This window comes from Camarhynchus parvulus, chromosome 5 (assembly GCF_901933205.1).
Source record: "Camarhynchus parvulus chromosome 5, STF_HiC, whole genome shotgun sequence".
NCBI lineage: Eukaryota > Metazoa > Chordata > Aves > Passeriformes > Thraupidae > Camarhynchus > Camarhynchus parvulus.
This window is the reverse complement of record NC_044575.1, coordinates 36,641,014-36,658,667: the sequence shown is the minus strand read 5'-3', so window position 1 is coordinate 36,658,667 and position 17,654 is coordinate 36,641,014. Positions and strand designations below refer to the sequence as shown.

Genomic DNA, 17,654 nt, shown 5'->3' with positions numbered 1-17,654 from the left:
TAAAGCTGTGACACTCTCTTAATCCTTAAGAAAGCCACAGAAATGTTTCAGCTTTCAGACAGAATTACAATAGCTCCAGGCCAGAAGTGTTTACAACCGTGCATTATTTATTAGTTTGAGGTAGTGCTGAACACATGAGAGTCTAAGGAGGGGGTGTGGGGGTAAAATGATATTTTGAAATCTGGTGCTTGAATATTCCACCAGGATGTGTGACTTAGTAAAGATGAAAACACTAAACAGGCACACACACCTCTGTACAGGCATAAAGTTTCAAAGACCACACAGTTTTAAAGGAAAATCCATAGCCAACTTCCAGTTCAAAAATTATATTAAATATAAAATAACCAATTAATGCATTTACAGAAAAATTAAACCAATATGAAAGTAACCACTTTCATACAGTTTGCAAAAAAGGAAGGATTAATTTAAGGCACAGTGAGTAATACAGTATTTCATACAAAGAAGGCAGTGAGAGCATTTGTTATGCAACAAATAGTAGGAAAAGGAGGTAATAAAACAAACAACTGACATTAATTTATTGGAAGAAAAGCAAATTATCCTTCAGCTGTCAAGGTATTACTCAAGCTATCTGACATTTTCTTTTTCTGATGCTATATGAACTCCTAACAAGCTGGTTTTCTTGTGCATTCCCCAGGTGTTGAATCAAGCTCTCCCTTGCAGACATTCAGGGCAAAGTAGTGATTTTACACTGTGGTCAGCACCCTCTGTCTTACAATTCAGAAAAGGCAAAGAATGGAGTATCAAAACAGAGGGACTAGAGCTGATGATTGAATCCTCCTCCTTAGATTTTCTGTAGTACTGGAGCACTACAGACAGATGAGAGGAAGAATTTGTGCTGTACAGGACATTAGTTCAGGCAGAGGGTCATCTGAAATATGGAATTTATTCCAGAAACTAAGGGCCAAGGTACCTGGCCTGTGGTGTTACATCAGGCTCCTTAGCTGTTAGTGGGAGCAAGGCCAGGGACATGTCATGATACCCAACAACCCAATTTCATTGAGGACTATTTTTAACTTTTTTTTAATAAATCTCAAGGACAGAAGTAATGTTCTACATGGTAAGTAGTGCAGGTTCTCTGCTCCTTTACCTACAACAGTTGTCCAAAGAAAATGACTGGGGCAATGACATCTGATTGTTGCAAAGTAAACCATTCACCTTTTACAAGCTACAGGTACAGTCATTGCAGTAAAACAGTCTTAATTGGTATTAGATGTGGAGCTACCTGCACTTCATTTAGACAAAAATAAAAATTTCTGGTTTTGTAAGTGCAGTATCACAACACATATTTATTTAAGAGAAGGAAAGAGTTCTAAGTTTGGTTTTGTTGTATTATGTAATTATAATCTAATTATGTATTCTGTGCTAACAGGATGAAAACCATCTGCAGTGGCACATCCCTTACTGGCAATTTAACATTCAACACACAGTTTGTTTAGGTTACTCAAGTACACAGACTTGTGTAACTGATGTCCAAAAAAGTTCATAGTTCTAGAATGGTACTACACAGAGTGTCCTATGCACTTAATATCATTCAACATGACTTTAATTTCTTTTCCAGACCACTGAGAGCATGCATTCAAGCACATGGGTCTCTTAGTTCTTAGGCTTGGGGTGAGAACATCCTAGACTGATGTTAGTTCTGAACTTTACTACAACAGCATTGGATGGAGCAGCTGAGCACTATTAGCCTCCAAGAGTGCTGGTACTTGTTAGTAAGTTCTTAAGGATGCTTATAGCCTCCTGGAAAGTTGGGATTTTTTTACTTAAAAAACAAAAAGTCAGTGGACCCTTTAATTAATGTTAAATCTAACATTTTTCTCTTGTGTTAACAACAGAAAAAAATTACATGCACACAACAGTGACAATAAATAGGGGGAATAAGACTCTATTATAATTACTTTTGAGTTACAGGATATTAATTCCTATTAATCTATTCATAGAGAGCCAAGTTGCAAACCATGTGCAAATCAGGTTTTTAGAAGTAGGAAACAGCACTGCCTCTGCAATCCACAGGTGTTAGAGACACAGCAATTCAAAGAAAAGACGTTTCTACTTACTTTACACAGAAATTAGCTCACACATTCAATTTTAGACCAAATGTTTGTAGTGCAATTTTCATTTTAACTGAAGTGCCAATTTGGCAGAATGCCTCAGCCTTTATTAGGCAGACTGACTGAACAGACATTCCCTAGCTCTCTCCTGATCAATAAGAATGGTAGGAGTTGTATTTCACTGAACAAGCATAATCCTATTTTTCCTGTTTACAGGCAGATTGTGACACCTGACAGTTCTTATTTCCTACATTATAAAGACCTTTACACTTAAGGAGGGACAGGAACTACATCTTGTTTATTTTCTGCAGTGGGTGGGCAATCTCCCTCATTTTCAAAGTTTACATTCATGAATGAAGAGCATGCTGTTGCTCCAGGCTGGTCTGTCTGGACAGGAGCTTCAGCTTGTGGCTTGTTCTGCTGTTCCTGATGCTGTCTTTCTGCTTCTTCTGACATCTTGTTTTCCTGTTCCTCCTCTTCCTCCTAGAAAGAGATAAACAGATTCATATGCTACTATTTACTATTTGCCACTTACTTAGATGAAGTCTTCCCATAAGAGCGTAATAGTTACCATTAGAAGGTAAGGACATTTGTTCCACTAGAAAACAGTCACTAGTTGATCATAAGAAAAGGTACATTCCAGAACTCCACTCCCATTATGGAAAAAAAAATCCCCAAAACTGAAGGATTAAACTCTGTTAAACACATAAAAAAGACACATATCTAGATAAGCAGTTTTAGTTAATAGCAATAGTGATACACCTACCTCCTCTAAAGCTTTTTCAGCTCTCAATTAAAAAAAAGTAATAAAGCTTTGAATATGTTTTCAATCTCTTCTAAAGGAAGATTATTAAGGGTTAGGTTATTTTGCCTAAAGCACTGGCTACCTATCAGTATTGCCCTGTTATGCTTTAGAACAAATGGTAACCTCGTGTTCAATTTACCCTTGAGACTGTGCTGAACAAGTTTTAGAGTTGGAAAGTTTAGAGTTTACAGTGTTCAGCAGCTGTCCATCCAACTTTCTCACAGCGTTGACTTAGGAGAAACAGAGCAGAGGTCAGCACCCACCCATTTCTAAGACCGATGAGCTCTAGAGAAAAGGCTAGTGGATAAGAAAGTGTTAATCATGCATCAAATGAAAACTGGAGGCAAGCTGAAATTGAGGGTCTAAAGCTTCATTTTAATGCTAGAATCCAAGTTTTATTTTTTAGAATACCAGGGAAGATAAGTTGGGAGAAAAGGAGTGCAAGAACCCTAGCTCCCACACATACCTCTCTCTTCATTCTGTAATACTCATCAATGGCATATTGGTATTTTGGTGTGCTTATTCCCAGAACAGATGCAATCTTTTCCCCCAGGAAATCACACACTAAAAAATAAAGGGAGGTTTACATAGCATTAGTATCTAGAGGAAAATTCTTGTACATCACTTTATTATAAAAATTATCACCATCTTTCCTGAATGGTTTTCTCTAGTTCTGCTTCACTCACAAAATACAAAAAAACCTGTGAGGTTAATCTCCTTATAGGTAATTATTAGGTGAATATACTAATAATTGTTCTTTAGGATAAAGAATGAACAAAAGAAGAAGAACAAGAAATTCAGTGAAAATATATATGGTGATAGGGTTTGAATTCTGCTAGTTTCAGCTTTGGATCTGTTTGTTTTGCTAGAAATCAGTTAAATTGAGCTGAACTTTAACTGAAAATTAAGGTTAGACAGAAGTACATGGGTACCAACTGTGCTGGCAGTTCAATCTGGTGGTACTAGCAAACCAGACAGGATTTACTGACATAAGCATACCTCAAGTCAGTTTTAACAATGTTCTATGTTGCATACTAACAGATTAATAAAGTATTTGTTTCAGCTGCCTCAATTTTCAAGCTGTAGGCTACATTCAGTGCTACTTTGCTAAAACAGGTAGGGCATAGTCAAAAGTATGGAGCAGAGGTAAGCTCGTGTCAGTCAGTTTCTTTACCATGGTGATGGCTGCAGATAACACTGGTCGAGTAAAGGCAAGCAAGAAGTCAAATATTCTGCACTTCAAACTGTAAATCTGCCCCAAGGACACAAATGACTTAGTCATCTTCAGGGAAAAAAATAGAAGTCAGTCATTGACTGCTTCAATGAACATTCAGAAAAACTAATTCTATAGATATCCTGGCATCCTGAGTGCTGTGCAAAAGACCAGTTCAGATTACAGAGGCAAGAGCCAAAACTGAAGTGCAAAGAAGAAAGGACTGATGTTCAAATTCATAAAGGACTTCTAAAAAAGGAAAAAACAATACCCTTGCATATGAAGAACAGATACATCAAGGAATATAATTACACTGTACATTAGAGAAAAGGCATTTCTAAAAATAAAGATAGGTTAACTAATACAACAGACTCCCAAAAAATACAAAAATATTCAAAATTATGTGTACAATGACAGAAACTCCATAATATTTGTGGGAAAAACCCAGTAAAGATACTTTACCTTGGAAAGAACACAAACTATGACAAGCATTTTTAAAACTTGGCAAAATTTTAAGAGGTCCACAAGTCAAATAAATGTCTGTGCAGTACCCTTGACAACAGTCCTGTTTATTTTGTAACCTCAGAAGTTCATAGTACGGCACACAACCAGATGTGTTCTTGGGATACTTTCTAGTTGTCTTCAGAAAAACTGTCAGTTTAGTTACACCAGCCAGCATTCTTTTTGGGTAACATCACACAAAATGGTTCCATACAAAATCTAAGAGAAAACCAATATATTCCCTTGCCAACATCAATCTATCTCCATATGAAGAAAAAGGGGGAAAAGTGTTCATCAAAACAGTACTTCCTATTCGTTGTTCCATGCAAGAGTTGTTTATTGAAAGTACAAAAAAAAATTTAAAAGTGCCTAAGGCAGGAGAGTACATCTCCACAGATTAAATACAGTTCAATTCTTACTTCTGAAAAAACAACAAGTAGAACCCAAAGATGATTTACAGTCTGTCAACATGACTTTGTGACTTTCAATATTCCCCTTCTGGTTTACCCAAGAATTAAATAAAGCAATACCTGATAAGGTTGATGTGGCAACTCGCAGCATGTGAAACCACAAGTAGGGTCCCCATGTGAGTGTCGTCTGCAGGAACAAGAGTAGTGTGAGTATGTACAGCTGTATGGCCATGGCACAAAATAACACATGCAAAACTGCAAGCGGCTGGAGAAGAAAGACCTGCAATGTTCTCTGTTTTCCAGCTACTACCATGTTTTTGCTTTAAAATAAGTATAGACCAGACAAGTGAAACAAAGTATCACCATAAGATATAAATATAACCATGGTTTACCTCTGGGAAAACTTCTTGCACTGCTTTCTGTTTCCTGCTTCCAAACTTGGGAAATGACAAGCAGCCAACTCAATCCCCAGCTAGAAAAAGCTTTCCACAACATTCTGAATTCCATCAGGCCAAGAGGAGAAGTGAGGTAACAAAGTAGTCCCTCATTACAATAATGAGTGAACTGCAAAAGACTGTTTAAAATCAAACCAAACCTTCAAACCTCTGAGGAAGAGGCTGCTTTAAAACATTTTCCCATTTTCAAGGGAATTGTACCTTGAAATTACACCTGAAAAACAAAACCAGGAGCCCTGAGGGATGGGAGGAGTTACTACAGGTCTGAGGGAGCGATGGAGAGGCTGCCAAGCAAAGCACCTGGGCTGCTGTGAACCACAAGGAACACAATGGGAATAAACAGGGCTCAGCTGGGGCCACCTCAAGCATCTGCATGAGAGTGAGGAAGTTTCTCTGAGGAGCCTGCACACCAGGGCACACAACATGGGACATAAACATGAGGAACTGGAGATCTGTGTGCAGCTGCAGGGGTAGGATCTCATCAGGATCCCAGGGATGCAGTGAATGCACTGAGTGCTGCTGTGGAGGGATACAGACTGTTTAGGAAGGGCTGGCCAGGAAGACAAAGAAAAGGAATTGCTCTTTGCATGACTGGGGTGTTTTCACAGCTACAGCAAAAATGTGCAGCCTCCACATGAACTGATACATAGATACACACATGGTAAATTAAATATTTATAATTAAATTAATTATAAAATAGTGGGTGTGCACAGGCTATGCTTTTCATCGAGGGAAGAGACTGTATCTGTTTAAAAAAAAACTAAACCAACCCGTGTATTAAAAAGGAAAAGGCAAAAAGCAGATTCCAAGCAAATGGGGAAAAAATTGTAGGCTTTTCCAGTTGTGAAAAGGCAAATTCAGCTTCCACAGTGAACTAAAATATGTTTATAGTTAACAAGTTGTTGTATTCAGGCAAGCTCTTTGATACATATTTCCCTCCAGAAAAGATCCCTGTAGAAGTACCTTTCTTCTGGAAAGTAGCAATTTAAAGTGTTAGCTTTTATTAAGTAAAGCACATGAGCTCTACTCAGCTATGTAAGTATTTATAACTTGCTGCTAAGAACTACTGTTACTGTAGTAACCTTTTTCTATGATCTTATTTAACAGATATGTGTACAGGAACAACCAGTATTATTGTAAATAATATAGCTACAGAAACTATCTGGTATAGCCTCAGTATATATGTACACAAGCTACTAGACTCTGGTGCTTTCCAAGCATCATCTCTACAAATCAGTGCAGCAAGAAATTGTCTGTCAAGCCACAAACTCAAGTTGGGCAGGCTGACAAAAAGCCAGATGCTATATATTTTTGGCAGTGGATATGGAAAATGTCCTGCCAAGGTAAAAGTGTAAGCAAAACCAGCTGCTATCCTACTTACACAAAAGCACCTCCAGCTCATTGATTATGTGCTCAGTTGGCAGAAAGGCTAACGAGGAGTTTGTTCAGTTGAAGAAGTCAAAAAAAGTGCTGGAAAAGCTTGTTGCCACAGGTGCAAATAATGGCACAGACAGGGCTCTGCACAATCCTTCATGATGAGGTGACAGGGTTAAAAAGCATTCATGCAGGGCACAGGACAAACAAGGGCCTGCTGTGTGCTGTAAGAAAGAAGTTACAAGAGCCCCCATAATATTTCAGGGAGGAAAGACAAGCTGAGCTTCAACATGACAGAAGTCAGATCCAGAACATTCTGACAAGTTTGTGGTAACACAAACGTGGATAACAGCTGAGGCTCAGCAGACCAGAGGTTCTATTTCTACTCTTCCCCCACCACAGCTAAAAATCAGTTTGGTACACTGGAAGCACTTCTAAGTTCAGTTTTGTGGGAACCTCTGCTTTCTGACAAAGCCCAACCAGACATTTCCTCATGCCTGACAAGCAAGGCTTTGCCAGACTCCTCAGTTTAAAAAGTAACTAACTTTCTGTCCAGCATCTCAAAAGGCAATATAAAACCATTTAGAGAGGCTACTTTACAGGAAATGAACAGGAGAAAGGAGATGGTTTGGAGAGTAAACCACCAGGAACAAGCAGGAACAAGGGAACACATCCAAAGCATCACCTTCTTTTCCCACGCATTCCCCCTTTACCTCTTCAGGGTAAATCTGGGTGCCTTCCCAGAGCACCTCAGAGAGGGAAGCACAAATGGCTGATGTGAGGCAAGAACTGGTACTGGGGAAACTGGAACTGTTTGAGTGACATGAACAGGGCTCTTAAGCAATGGCTCAGTACAAATTAATCAAATTAATCTTTGTCAGTGAAGTAGCTTTAATACACTGAGCTGGAAACTGGAAAACCATACCCAAGTCAGGTCCTACAGACCTGCAGAACCACATACTCAGACACCGCCTGTCAGCTTCCTTTGGCCATGCACATAATGGATTCAATCCCTGATAAAACCAAGGGGCCTCTAGTTCAATAACAGAACATGATTTTGTTTCCTAGTGTGGGACTGCTGAAGGGAGCACACATGCTCTCTTGAATTTCTGAGTGCACCATATTCCTAAACAATCCACATATGTATTTATTTTTGGCAGATTTGAGCTCTAATAACACTTAAACTTTAAAAGGTATGTAGGGTTTCTTTTTGTCAGAGAAAATGGCAAAATGAGAAAAATAATAATTTCCTGATTTAGGAAAAACAAAATCCTGTATTTAATAGTTAATATACACCACCAAGTAGATACTTTTTCATTGTTTACTCTGCCAAGACAAGGTTTAAATTAATTTGTTAAATTAACAGTTTAATCAATGACTGTTCAATGCTATAATAGGTTCTTTTGTGTAAGACCATGTAAAAATGTGGCATCTAAACAAGCCAGTGAAAACAAGGTCAGGAACACACATACCATACTTCATCAAGAGCTTCTACCATATTATGAGTAGTTATTACTTGGTCAGTGACTATTTTTCTCCTTCATCCTCAAATTCTTAAAAAAAAAAAAACAGAGTTCAATGGTCCTCAAGAGAGAAATGTTTGCTATTTGAAGTTAAAGCCCTTTTAACTACAGGATATCAAGATAACCTTCCTGCAAGGATGTGTTTCAATCTTTCTGAGCACTGAAGGTTAATAAAATCAAATCCCTCCTGGAGCTTTGTTGCAGATGTCTTCTTGGGATGGATTCCAAAGTTATCACACCAAAGTCATGTTGCTCACAGTTCCTCTGTGCAGACTTACACTCCACCTTCTGTCCACTCATCTAACAGGTGAATGCAGCAAAGAGTTTACACCAAGTGTCCCTTCAGGGATAAACAAAAGGATTATCTTTTTAATTAATACAAAATAAAGTTTTGGTGGACAAAACCGAAAGAAAATATACATATAGAGTGCAAACATCTACATTTTAGGACAAAAGAATCAAAAATACATCTGTGCTATTAAAGCATTTGAATTTCAGTGTGAGAACATTCAGATAATACTGAATGCTATTATCTAAAAAATAATATCCTGTGTTCTGGATTAAAAAACACAAAGCACAATAGAATGGACACCCCAGTCCAACAATGTTAATGAACTGAGCGCTGACCTACTGAAGCACTAGAAGTTCTTTCAAAGAAAATTTAAAACCCAGCTCTTTTTGAGAATTGTTTTGTTAGGAGTAACAGGAATCCACCACAACAAGTGCTCTGGTTATGGTATCACCAGGATATAGGCATATTACTTTGCTTAGTAAGAAGCACATTGGCATTGTCTGCTTAGCTGTAAAACACAATTAAACCAAGGTACTTACTGAAGACATTTCTTTACAACACAGCAAAATATTTGTTTCCCTTAAACTCATTCAAAAACTGCCAGGAGGCTAATACCAGCAGAGCTTTAAGATTTCATGAAGGAAAGTTTCTATTCAAAATATTGAATGTGCTTTTTCTGAAAACAAACTGGTCCAGAAACAGCTATTACTTGCAACATACTTTTTTGTATCCCAACTGAGATAAGTTTTAGACATGCTGGTCTCAGCAAACTGACTATTTAATTGCTTTTATAGAAATCCTACAAAAAAACATTTTAAAAGCAGCTGTTGGCTAAAACACCAAAGCTCAGCTTGGACTAACATTTCTTCAATTGTCTGGCTCAGCTGGGATACACAAAGCATGCAGGAGATAAAGTAAGCCTCACTTAATGGCAACCCCTGCTCTAATCAAGTTCATTCTGTCCAAGGTAAAAAGCAATACATAATAAGGCATAGAGTGCTTCACAATAAACTGCCCTGGTTTGGGGGGTCCTTTTATTAAAAAATGTATTCAAAATTAAGGATTTAATAAACTAGAAAAGGAGAATAACACCATCTTAACTCCACCATACAATATTGGTTTTGGTACTCAGAAAATAAATCTGTGTGAGGAAAGGAGGGGAACAATCCTGCAGCATTCCCAGCTGTTGTGCACACTTGAGGGCTCTTTAGTTAAGTGTCCATTTGCACAGCAGCATGCATGTCTCTACCCTCACAACACCTACACCAAGGCTTGTGAGCCTTCCATCACTGCATCACCATGGAACTCTTCTACTGTCAGGAAATGGCACAAAAAACTACACACATCTTGTTCCCTGATCATCGTAATTGGGAACAAAAATCTCTCAGACATCCACAGATATCTGACATGACTGCCTAGTGGGGAACAGGCCTCACTCTGAAGATACCTGAACATTACCATAACAGTCAGTAAGTTCACAGTTGCTGCTTTGATTTGAGAAGATCCTTAAGGAGGAAAAAACCACCCTAGTACCCAGCAAGGCAGCTTAACATCTCACTCATTGTTTGTGATTACAATACAGTTCTTTTCCAACTATATACTCTGTGTGTATTTAATATTGATAATATCCTACCTGCAATCAGGCTAATGTTATTTTTTTGCTGTATACAATAACTGCCTACCAAGAAAGAGGGCAATGCCACCCATCCCTACAAAATGCATTGTGATAGCTTCACCTATTGGTGGAACCCCCAATCCCACCAGAATTCCCACAATCTCACTGGAGCTTAGTCCTCAACCCACCTTTTTTCTTCTTCAAGATAAACTAATTTTACAGAGGGGAAGAGAGGTACTGCTTGGCAGTCAAAGCAAACTCATGGTCCACCAGTTCTTCAGAAGAGCATAAGCAGAAAGTCAAAATCTTCAGTCCCTTCAAGAAAGCCAAGCTCTCCCAGGATGGATACAAATATTAATAAATACAGGGTCTGCTATTGTAGAGTAAATAGAAAGCTTCAACCACAACTTTTCTTAATTATGGATTCCCAAACAAGGGTGCAGGAGTCATTTCAACAGCCATGTCAAATAGAAAGCAGGGCACTCTTTTCTGTGCATGCAAGGCCTCCTCTCTGAAGTGTGGGAACCAGGAGCTCCACAGCAGTGTCTGCCTCCAGTGTGCAGCCAGGCAGGATGAGCTGCTGCACAAAGCCATGGCTCCTGGCTGCCTGAGCACACAGCAGCACAGCAGGGAGGACACAGCCACTTTGGGAGCCTCCAGCTCAGTACAGGCAGAGAGTGCAGAGAGGCCTAAGAAGAGAACTCTGCCAGCAGACAGGGAATAGGACTGCAGACTCAATTTACTGAGGCAAGGATTGCTGCAGAAGGGTAGAGGTGGTTGGGACACTCAAGTTTCTGGAGTTGTCATAAAAGAAACATGAGACTGGGCATGTGGAGAGATGAAGAGCAGGATGTGGATCTTCTCTGGGACTGACTGCCAGAGGAGAGGAGCTGCTGCTGGTGTTGGCACATGTGGCTGTTAGCTTTGCAATCACACCATCACTACACAATAGTTCATCAGACAGGCCAACAGAATAAAACAGATTATATATTTCATTTTACCTCTAAGTATAGATCCACAGTCATTGACAAAAAGGCAAATGCATTTTGGCAGCTACAATGCACACTACTAGCTTTAATTGTTGAGACTTCACTTGTATCTGGACCAATAAAAGGAAACTCCATTCACAGGCTGAGCAACATCTCAACAGCTTACAACACAGATGAACATTACTTACATGGACTAGGCAGATCCTTTAAAATCTGTTTTTTATGTATCATGAATTACACCAGTCTTCCTTTATTTCTGCAAGTCATCTGTTTCTTTCTCTCCTATACTCTTTTAACTATATCAAATTGTTGTTATGGTGACCCTAAATTACAGGTTTAACTCTTCAGTGTCAACAAACATAAGGAAAAAATGTCTCCCTTGCAGGTTTTTTTTTTAAGCTACAGTATAAATCAAAGTATCAAAGGCAAGTATTATTAGAAGGGGAAATGCTGGAGAGGACAAACTATAACTGTGAAGAAATTAAACCCATTTCTAATTAATTAGGCTACTTTAGTGGAGGAGAACTCCAGGACAAAACTTCCCAGTAATACTTTTCACAGATTTCTGAGTCCATTAAGCCAATCAAATTATTAGAATTTATAATACTAAAGACTGTATCAGATTTGTGACACCAAAAAAAAAAAAGTATAAGATGTTTGTAGCTGCCCAGTAAACCAGAAGTAACAATTTATCAAGTAAAATACCTACAGGATCTACAGGTGGCAACAGGTCTTTTTTCTCTTGTTCATCTTCCTCTTCATCTGTGCTATATTCTTCCATTGTTTCTCCACTTGCAAAATGAATAACCCTCCTTGGAATTTTCTTTTTCTTTCCTATGACACCCAGCTCCACATTCTCAAAGCCGCTTTCTCCCTTTGAAAGTTGCTACAAAGGAAAAAAAATCATTATCTCAAGTGCATGCTTCTGGAACTGGAAAGCTCCCCCTTAACAAACTTCATGAGATATTTAAAATATTTTAGATTAATTAGCATTTACAGTGGACACTTATAAGAGCTTGCCTGTAGATAAAAGACTGAAACATTCTAGTTTGCAGATATGTAAAAACTGATCCCTTCTCTAAAAGTAACAAACAGGTTTCTTCTGGGGGCCATGTTTCATTACATAATTTGATAAGCACAGAAATGTCAATATTTATTAAATAAATATTTAATATTTATCGTTGGGTTTGGAATGAATACCTAATGAAATTAATCAAGTAGTTCATAGGCTGTAGCCACCTCTTTGCAAGTTCAGACACACACCTCTAACACAAAAGAGAACTGAATAACTAAGCAGCCAGGCTCAAGCTTTAAAAAGATGCACGGAGGAATCTGCCTCTGTGGGCTTTCACCAGCAACCATGATTAGTGCAAGGGACCAGGGCAAAAGGACAACACTTAGTTTTGTGGCTAAGAACATACAAAATGAGAAGTACAATGTCTGGTTGTGTTCTCCAACTGCTGAATGCTACAATGCAGCCTTTGGGTCACAAGCATTAAGAATATATACTTCTAGTTCAGAAGCCTATCAATAAACCCTTAGGCTAGTCACTTCTGCAGGCAGAGAATTTTAGTAAGGTTTTGTATTGCAGCTATCAAAACAGAACCTTCATCTTGGTAGAGCTTTTACATGTTACTGCATCAAATGCACAAAACTATGCTGAAAACACTTCTGTCATATAGAGAAGGCCAGAGAGGTTAGGAAATGCCAAGCACATGTTTTTAATGTACCATGAAGGTTTTTAAAAATGCATGAGCTCATGTAATTTGAAACTGTATCATAAGGAATGACAGGCACAGTGTGTGCAGAATCCAGGTTGCATAAAATGCATTCCAGTTTCCAGCTCCTTCCCTATACAAACCTAATGATCTCCACAGAGCACAGTTCAAAATTATAAATAAAAATGCATGTTTTATCACACAGCTGTAAGACATCCCTTAATCACTGCAAGCGCAGCATCACCATCCTCCTCCTCATGCTAGATTACACAACACAGCTTTGCGAGGCAAGCAGGCTTGGTTAGCCGGGAAAGAGAGTGGGCACGGAGGAGAGAGGCAGCAGAGGGTCCTGGGGAGCAGAACTGCTTCTTCATTCCAGCCACGAATTCTTCCCGTGCCCACAGAGAGGAGGGAGGCAGGCAGGGATCACGTGCTGAGCTCCACAGCGTGGAGAGGGAGCGCACCCATTCACCATCGCTCCGAGTGATTCCCTGTACTCCTCAAATCTGCAAGTCATCTCAGCTCCCCAGCACCTCTCTGGCCAGGCTGGCACGTTTCAGACATTTTCCTGGAGGAGCAGAGCAGAATCCAGCAGCAAGTTTTAAATGGGGTAATTCAGCTGAAACAGGATTGTATTTTCAGGCAAAATCATATTTTCACATAGAAAGACAAAACTGACTATCTGGGGCCCAGCGCAATCTCTCTGCTGTCTATCAGTCTTGGGAACAGAGCAAAGCTACAAAAACACAAATGCTGGAAGCAGTGAAGCAACCTGAGCCCAGGGAGCGCTGCTTGCTGCCATTATAAAAGTGCCACTTCCAGGGACTCGGTTCTGTATCTTTTTGTGCAAAAAGCACCACAGAATCAGCTTTTCATGAACATTCCACACTCCTTTATTGGCATCATACAATAACACTGTTTTTATATTTAGGCACAGTACTGAAGAGCACTGTTTCTTGCAAACACATCATAAGTATCACTGTGATTAATAATAGCAAGCAATGTGAGCCCCTCCTGAAGAGCTCCTCTAAAAGCACAGTCTCTTAATCTGATTTTGGCTCATTTAGTGCAAATGCTTCAAATATTTTAACTTTAAAAAAATGTGGTTTAATATTTCAAGTTTTAAAAGCAAGCTTTAGTTCCCTGAACACCCATCCCACACTCACACTACCTACAGTAAGCAGCTCCACGTAGCTGGTACTGGTAGAACATTTCAGACAAATGCAGTAGCTCAAGACAGTAAAGATTCACCAAGGAACAGTCAATCTGCTTCCCTTAGTAATCTGGCTCGAAGTCCTACATCATTAAATAAAATAATGTATGTCATCTGTTGTTTTGGTTATTACCTAGTCAACAAACCTGTGTGGGTTTTAGTCATCACTGGCCTTTTAAGTTTCACCTGCGCAGCAATAAAGGCAACTCTCCCAGGTGCGAGCAGAAAGTTCAGCACCAATAAATTTTATCTTTCCAAAACTATGGTAATGCAAACCTATTCTAGAGTTATCAACTAGATTCACTTTATAGCTCAAAGGTTACAGTATTTCTTATCTGAAAATTTATACTTTTGATCTTCTTTTCCAATTAAGGAAGTTTTTACAAAGACCTTTTTCTAGTGCGTGGCTTTAGTCAGGTTTCTGGCCTGATATTTTTTCCACAGGCTCCTCCTTCTCTAACACATTATATGGTCTTAAAAGACTCAGCATTTGTGGCCACGTCACAGAAGTATTTACTTTGGCTTCTTTTCTGGCAACTGTTAGACACCAAGGCTGGTCACTCTTGCGCTTCTGCCACACTAGCTAACACTCTTAAGGTACTCGGTAAACACTGTAAGGCGACTTCCCCTTTCTTTGAAAAGTCCCCTTGGAATTTTTCTTGGCTTTATGGCACACATACAAACCTGTCAGGCAGTCAGGATCTGAAGCACCTGTTCCTTGGTTACCCTCTTTACACCCACTCTACCTCAACCTTCGTCCAGAAACAGAGACAGAGCAGGGAATCTTGACAGCGCTGATGGAATACCCAGCACAACAGAATTTTAGTCCACATATAAAATGCCAAAATAAATAAACTACAGTTAAGGATAAGGTGTGTCTGGACACCTGCAGGCAAGCTGGGAGAGCTGACACAAGTAGTATTAGGTGATGCAATAACATAAATTTCATGAAGGAGATGAAGAAGAAAAGTAAAATGAAGCAGAGAGACCAGGCTATTGACTTTGGCCTCTTTTAACCCTGCATTTGACATTTAACCTGTCAAATGCAGGAATCCTTGTACAAGCTTATGAACCCAAAGCACCAAAGTGTGTGATGCCCACTTCCCCAGAGAAGGACGAGTAATTCAATTTGCACCGATCTACTGACCAGGTACTGCTAGTCACTAGAAGGCTGGTAAAAACTAATGAAAAATATTTCTACTCTCCTATCTTGGCTGTCTTACTGATTTTTTTTTTTTTTTTTTTGCTAGGGTTGTGGGGGGAAGAGGGTTGTTTAGGCTTGAGCGGTTTGGGGTTTTTTCATACTGCTTGTTTGACTTTCCACCCTTGTGTTTCAACTGAAATTAAACAGCATAAGTCTTTCTTAAGAAACAAAAGACAAGATGACAGAGCCGGAGGACGGCTATTAGAAAAGACACCCTTCCAACAAGCCTCGGAAAGGCACCACAAGCGGGGAAGGGGCAGCGGCAGCGCCCACGGCACCAGGGCGCAGCCGAGGCCGGAGCGAGGAGCGGCAGGACAGGGAGCTCGCCGTGCTGCGCTGTAATTAAGAGCTGCTGTCCCTGATCGCCTCCCACGCCTTCGCCAACTTGACAGCACGGAGGGAAGTGGAAACCTGTCTCACTCTAATATTCATCAGGCTCGTTTGTCAGAGGCATTGTCCGCCGACGAGCAGGAGACACCGGAGACACGCGTGCCCGCCGCGCTGTCTGTAATTACAGCGCGCTGAATGGAAGGGCAGACTGGCTGACAGACAGACAGACCTCCTCTCCCGCAGTCGGGCCACTGCACCCCGCCGCCACAGCGGGCAGCCGGGGCTCCCCCAGCCCCGCGCACCCCCGGCGCCTCAGGCCGCGGCCACCACCCACGCCCCGGCCGGACCCGCCGCGGCCTCGCCCCGCTCCGGAAGCGGCTGCGCCCGGGCCCCGCCGCCCGCCCGGAGCGACCGGGGAGCCGCCCGCCGGCCCCGCTCACCTGCTCGGCTCCATGGCGGCGGCGGGCGCGCAGTAGAGGGTGATGGCGGACAGCCCCCTGTTCCATCCTCCCGCCCGCCGCGGCGCCGGGGGAGGGCGGCAGCGGGCCCGCCGCGGCCCGGGGAGGCGAGCGCGGCCGGGCGGCACCGCCCGTCACACCGCCCGCCGGGGCGGTGCCTGCGGCCCGCGGGGCCGGCCGCGAACAGGCGCCGGCACCCGCCCGGCAGAGACTGGGGCAGCGCCGCCACCGGCTTCGGTCATTTCGCTTCTCTCCGCAGCCCGGCATTAACTGGAGCCGGGAGGGAGGCACGGGAGAGGCCAGGGGCGGCCGGGCACAGCCGTACCGCCGCAGAGGCGGAAACGTACCCTCACTGCGCTGAGGGAAAAGCACCGTTCTGGGGCAACACGCACATCATCTTCCCAAAATAGCGTGAAGCCCTGCAAAATAATAGAATAAAATTTTAAGAAGCAGGTGGAGTTCCTTGACAGTAGTTAGGGGGGCTTACTAGCCCAGGACCACCCTTGCTCAGCCTTGCAGGATTGGGTGTTGGTTCAGGCAACTCAGCCCTTTGTAAAGAACGAACGAACCCTTGAACTCTTAAAGAATTGCAGACCAAGAGGGCCCTGGCCCCTGGGCTGCGGCTGGGTGAGAAAATAACATGCATGCCCAGGAGGGTGGGAGAAGTGTTTGCCAGGTAAGAGGTTTTAAGAGATTTGCTCAGCTGCTCCTGGAGAGAGGTGGGAGCACTTCTGCCGGCAGTGTGCGCTGATCCCGGCAAAATGTACATTAGTAAATGTCAGCTACCAGTGAAAACAGCTGGAGGTGGAAGCATCTGAAACACTCTTTCTATGGGATTGAGAAGGGAGTAGTTTTAAATTTTTTTGGAGGGGGAGGGTGTGGAACCAATGGCTGTAACATGCACTTACGTGACAGCAAGACCCGTCTTTCAATCCTGCATCATTAAGAACAGTTTCCAAAAAATTACACTCTATAGCACAATATGGGCTCTTAGGCACTTTCTTAGTCATATTATCAAAGCATAATCCAGAGCCCATGACAAAAGCCCAGGTAAAACACAGACGCCTGTGCACAGACTTACACTTATACCAGCATAAGGCAGAAAATGTTCCTTGTGAAAAGGGCTGATATACAATGTATATGTATACAGAAACAGAATGATTATAGAATGAAAGGTTAGACTATTATTTTAGACACGACAGGGCTGAATATCTGTTTAAGGGATTACAACATACATCTCTTGAAGTTCCAAAGAAACAAACTAGTGTTAGGATACATAAATATTTCTTACCCTCAACAAAGTATACATTCTGTTTAGTGAAGACTGGTTGGAATAGAGTAACCGCTCCTCAAGAGCAGCATTAAATCATCAACCAACCAACTTGCTTTCCTCCACCTCTGCTGTGGTTACAGCAGCTGTACGGTCATATTGAACTTAATCTTTCACCTCCCAGAACAATTGGCATTTTTAATCTGGACAAC

General features: G+C 41.3%; 1 protein-coding gene across 1 annotated transcript; it reads right to left on the bottom strand.

Annotated features, from left to right (window-relative positions):
• Positions 1-89: 89 nt before the first annotated feature.
• FAM177A1 (family with sequence similarity 177 member A1) lies at positions 90-16,577 on the bottom strand. Its single transcript, XM_030948799.1, has 5 exons — positions 16,155-16,577; positions 11,959-12,135; positions 5,122-5,188; positions 3,344-3,441; positions 90-2,555 (listed from the first exon to the last, which is right to left on the bottom strand). The coding sequence occupies exons 1-5, from the start codon at positions 16,437-16,439 to the stop codon at positions 2,343-2,345; spliced, it is 840 nt and encodes a 279-aa protein (XP_030804659.1). The 5' UTR covers positions 16,440-16,577; the 3' UTR covers positions 90-2,342.
• Positions 16,578-17,654: the final 1,077 nt, after the last annotated feature.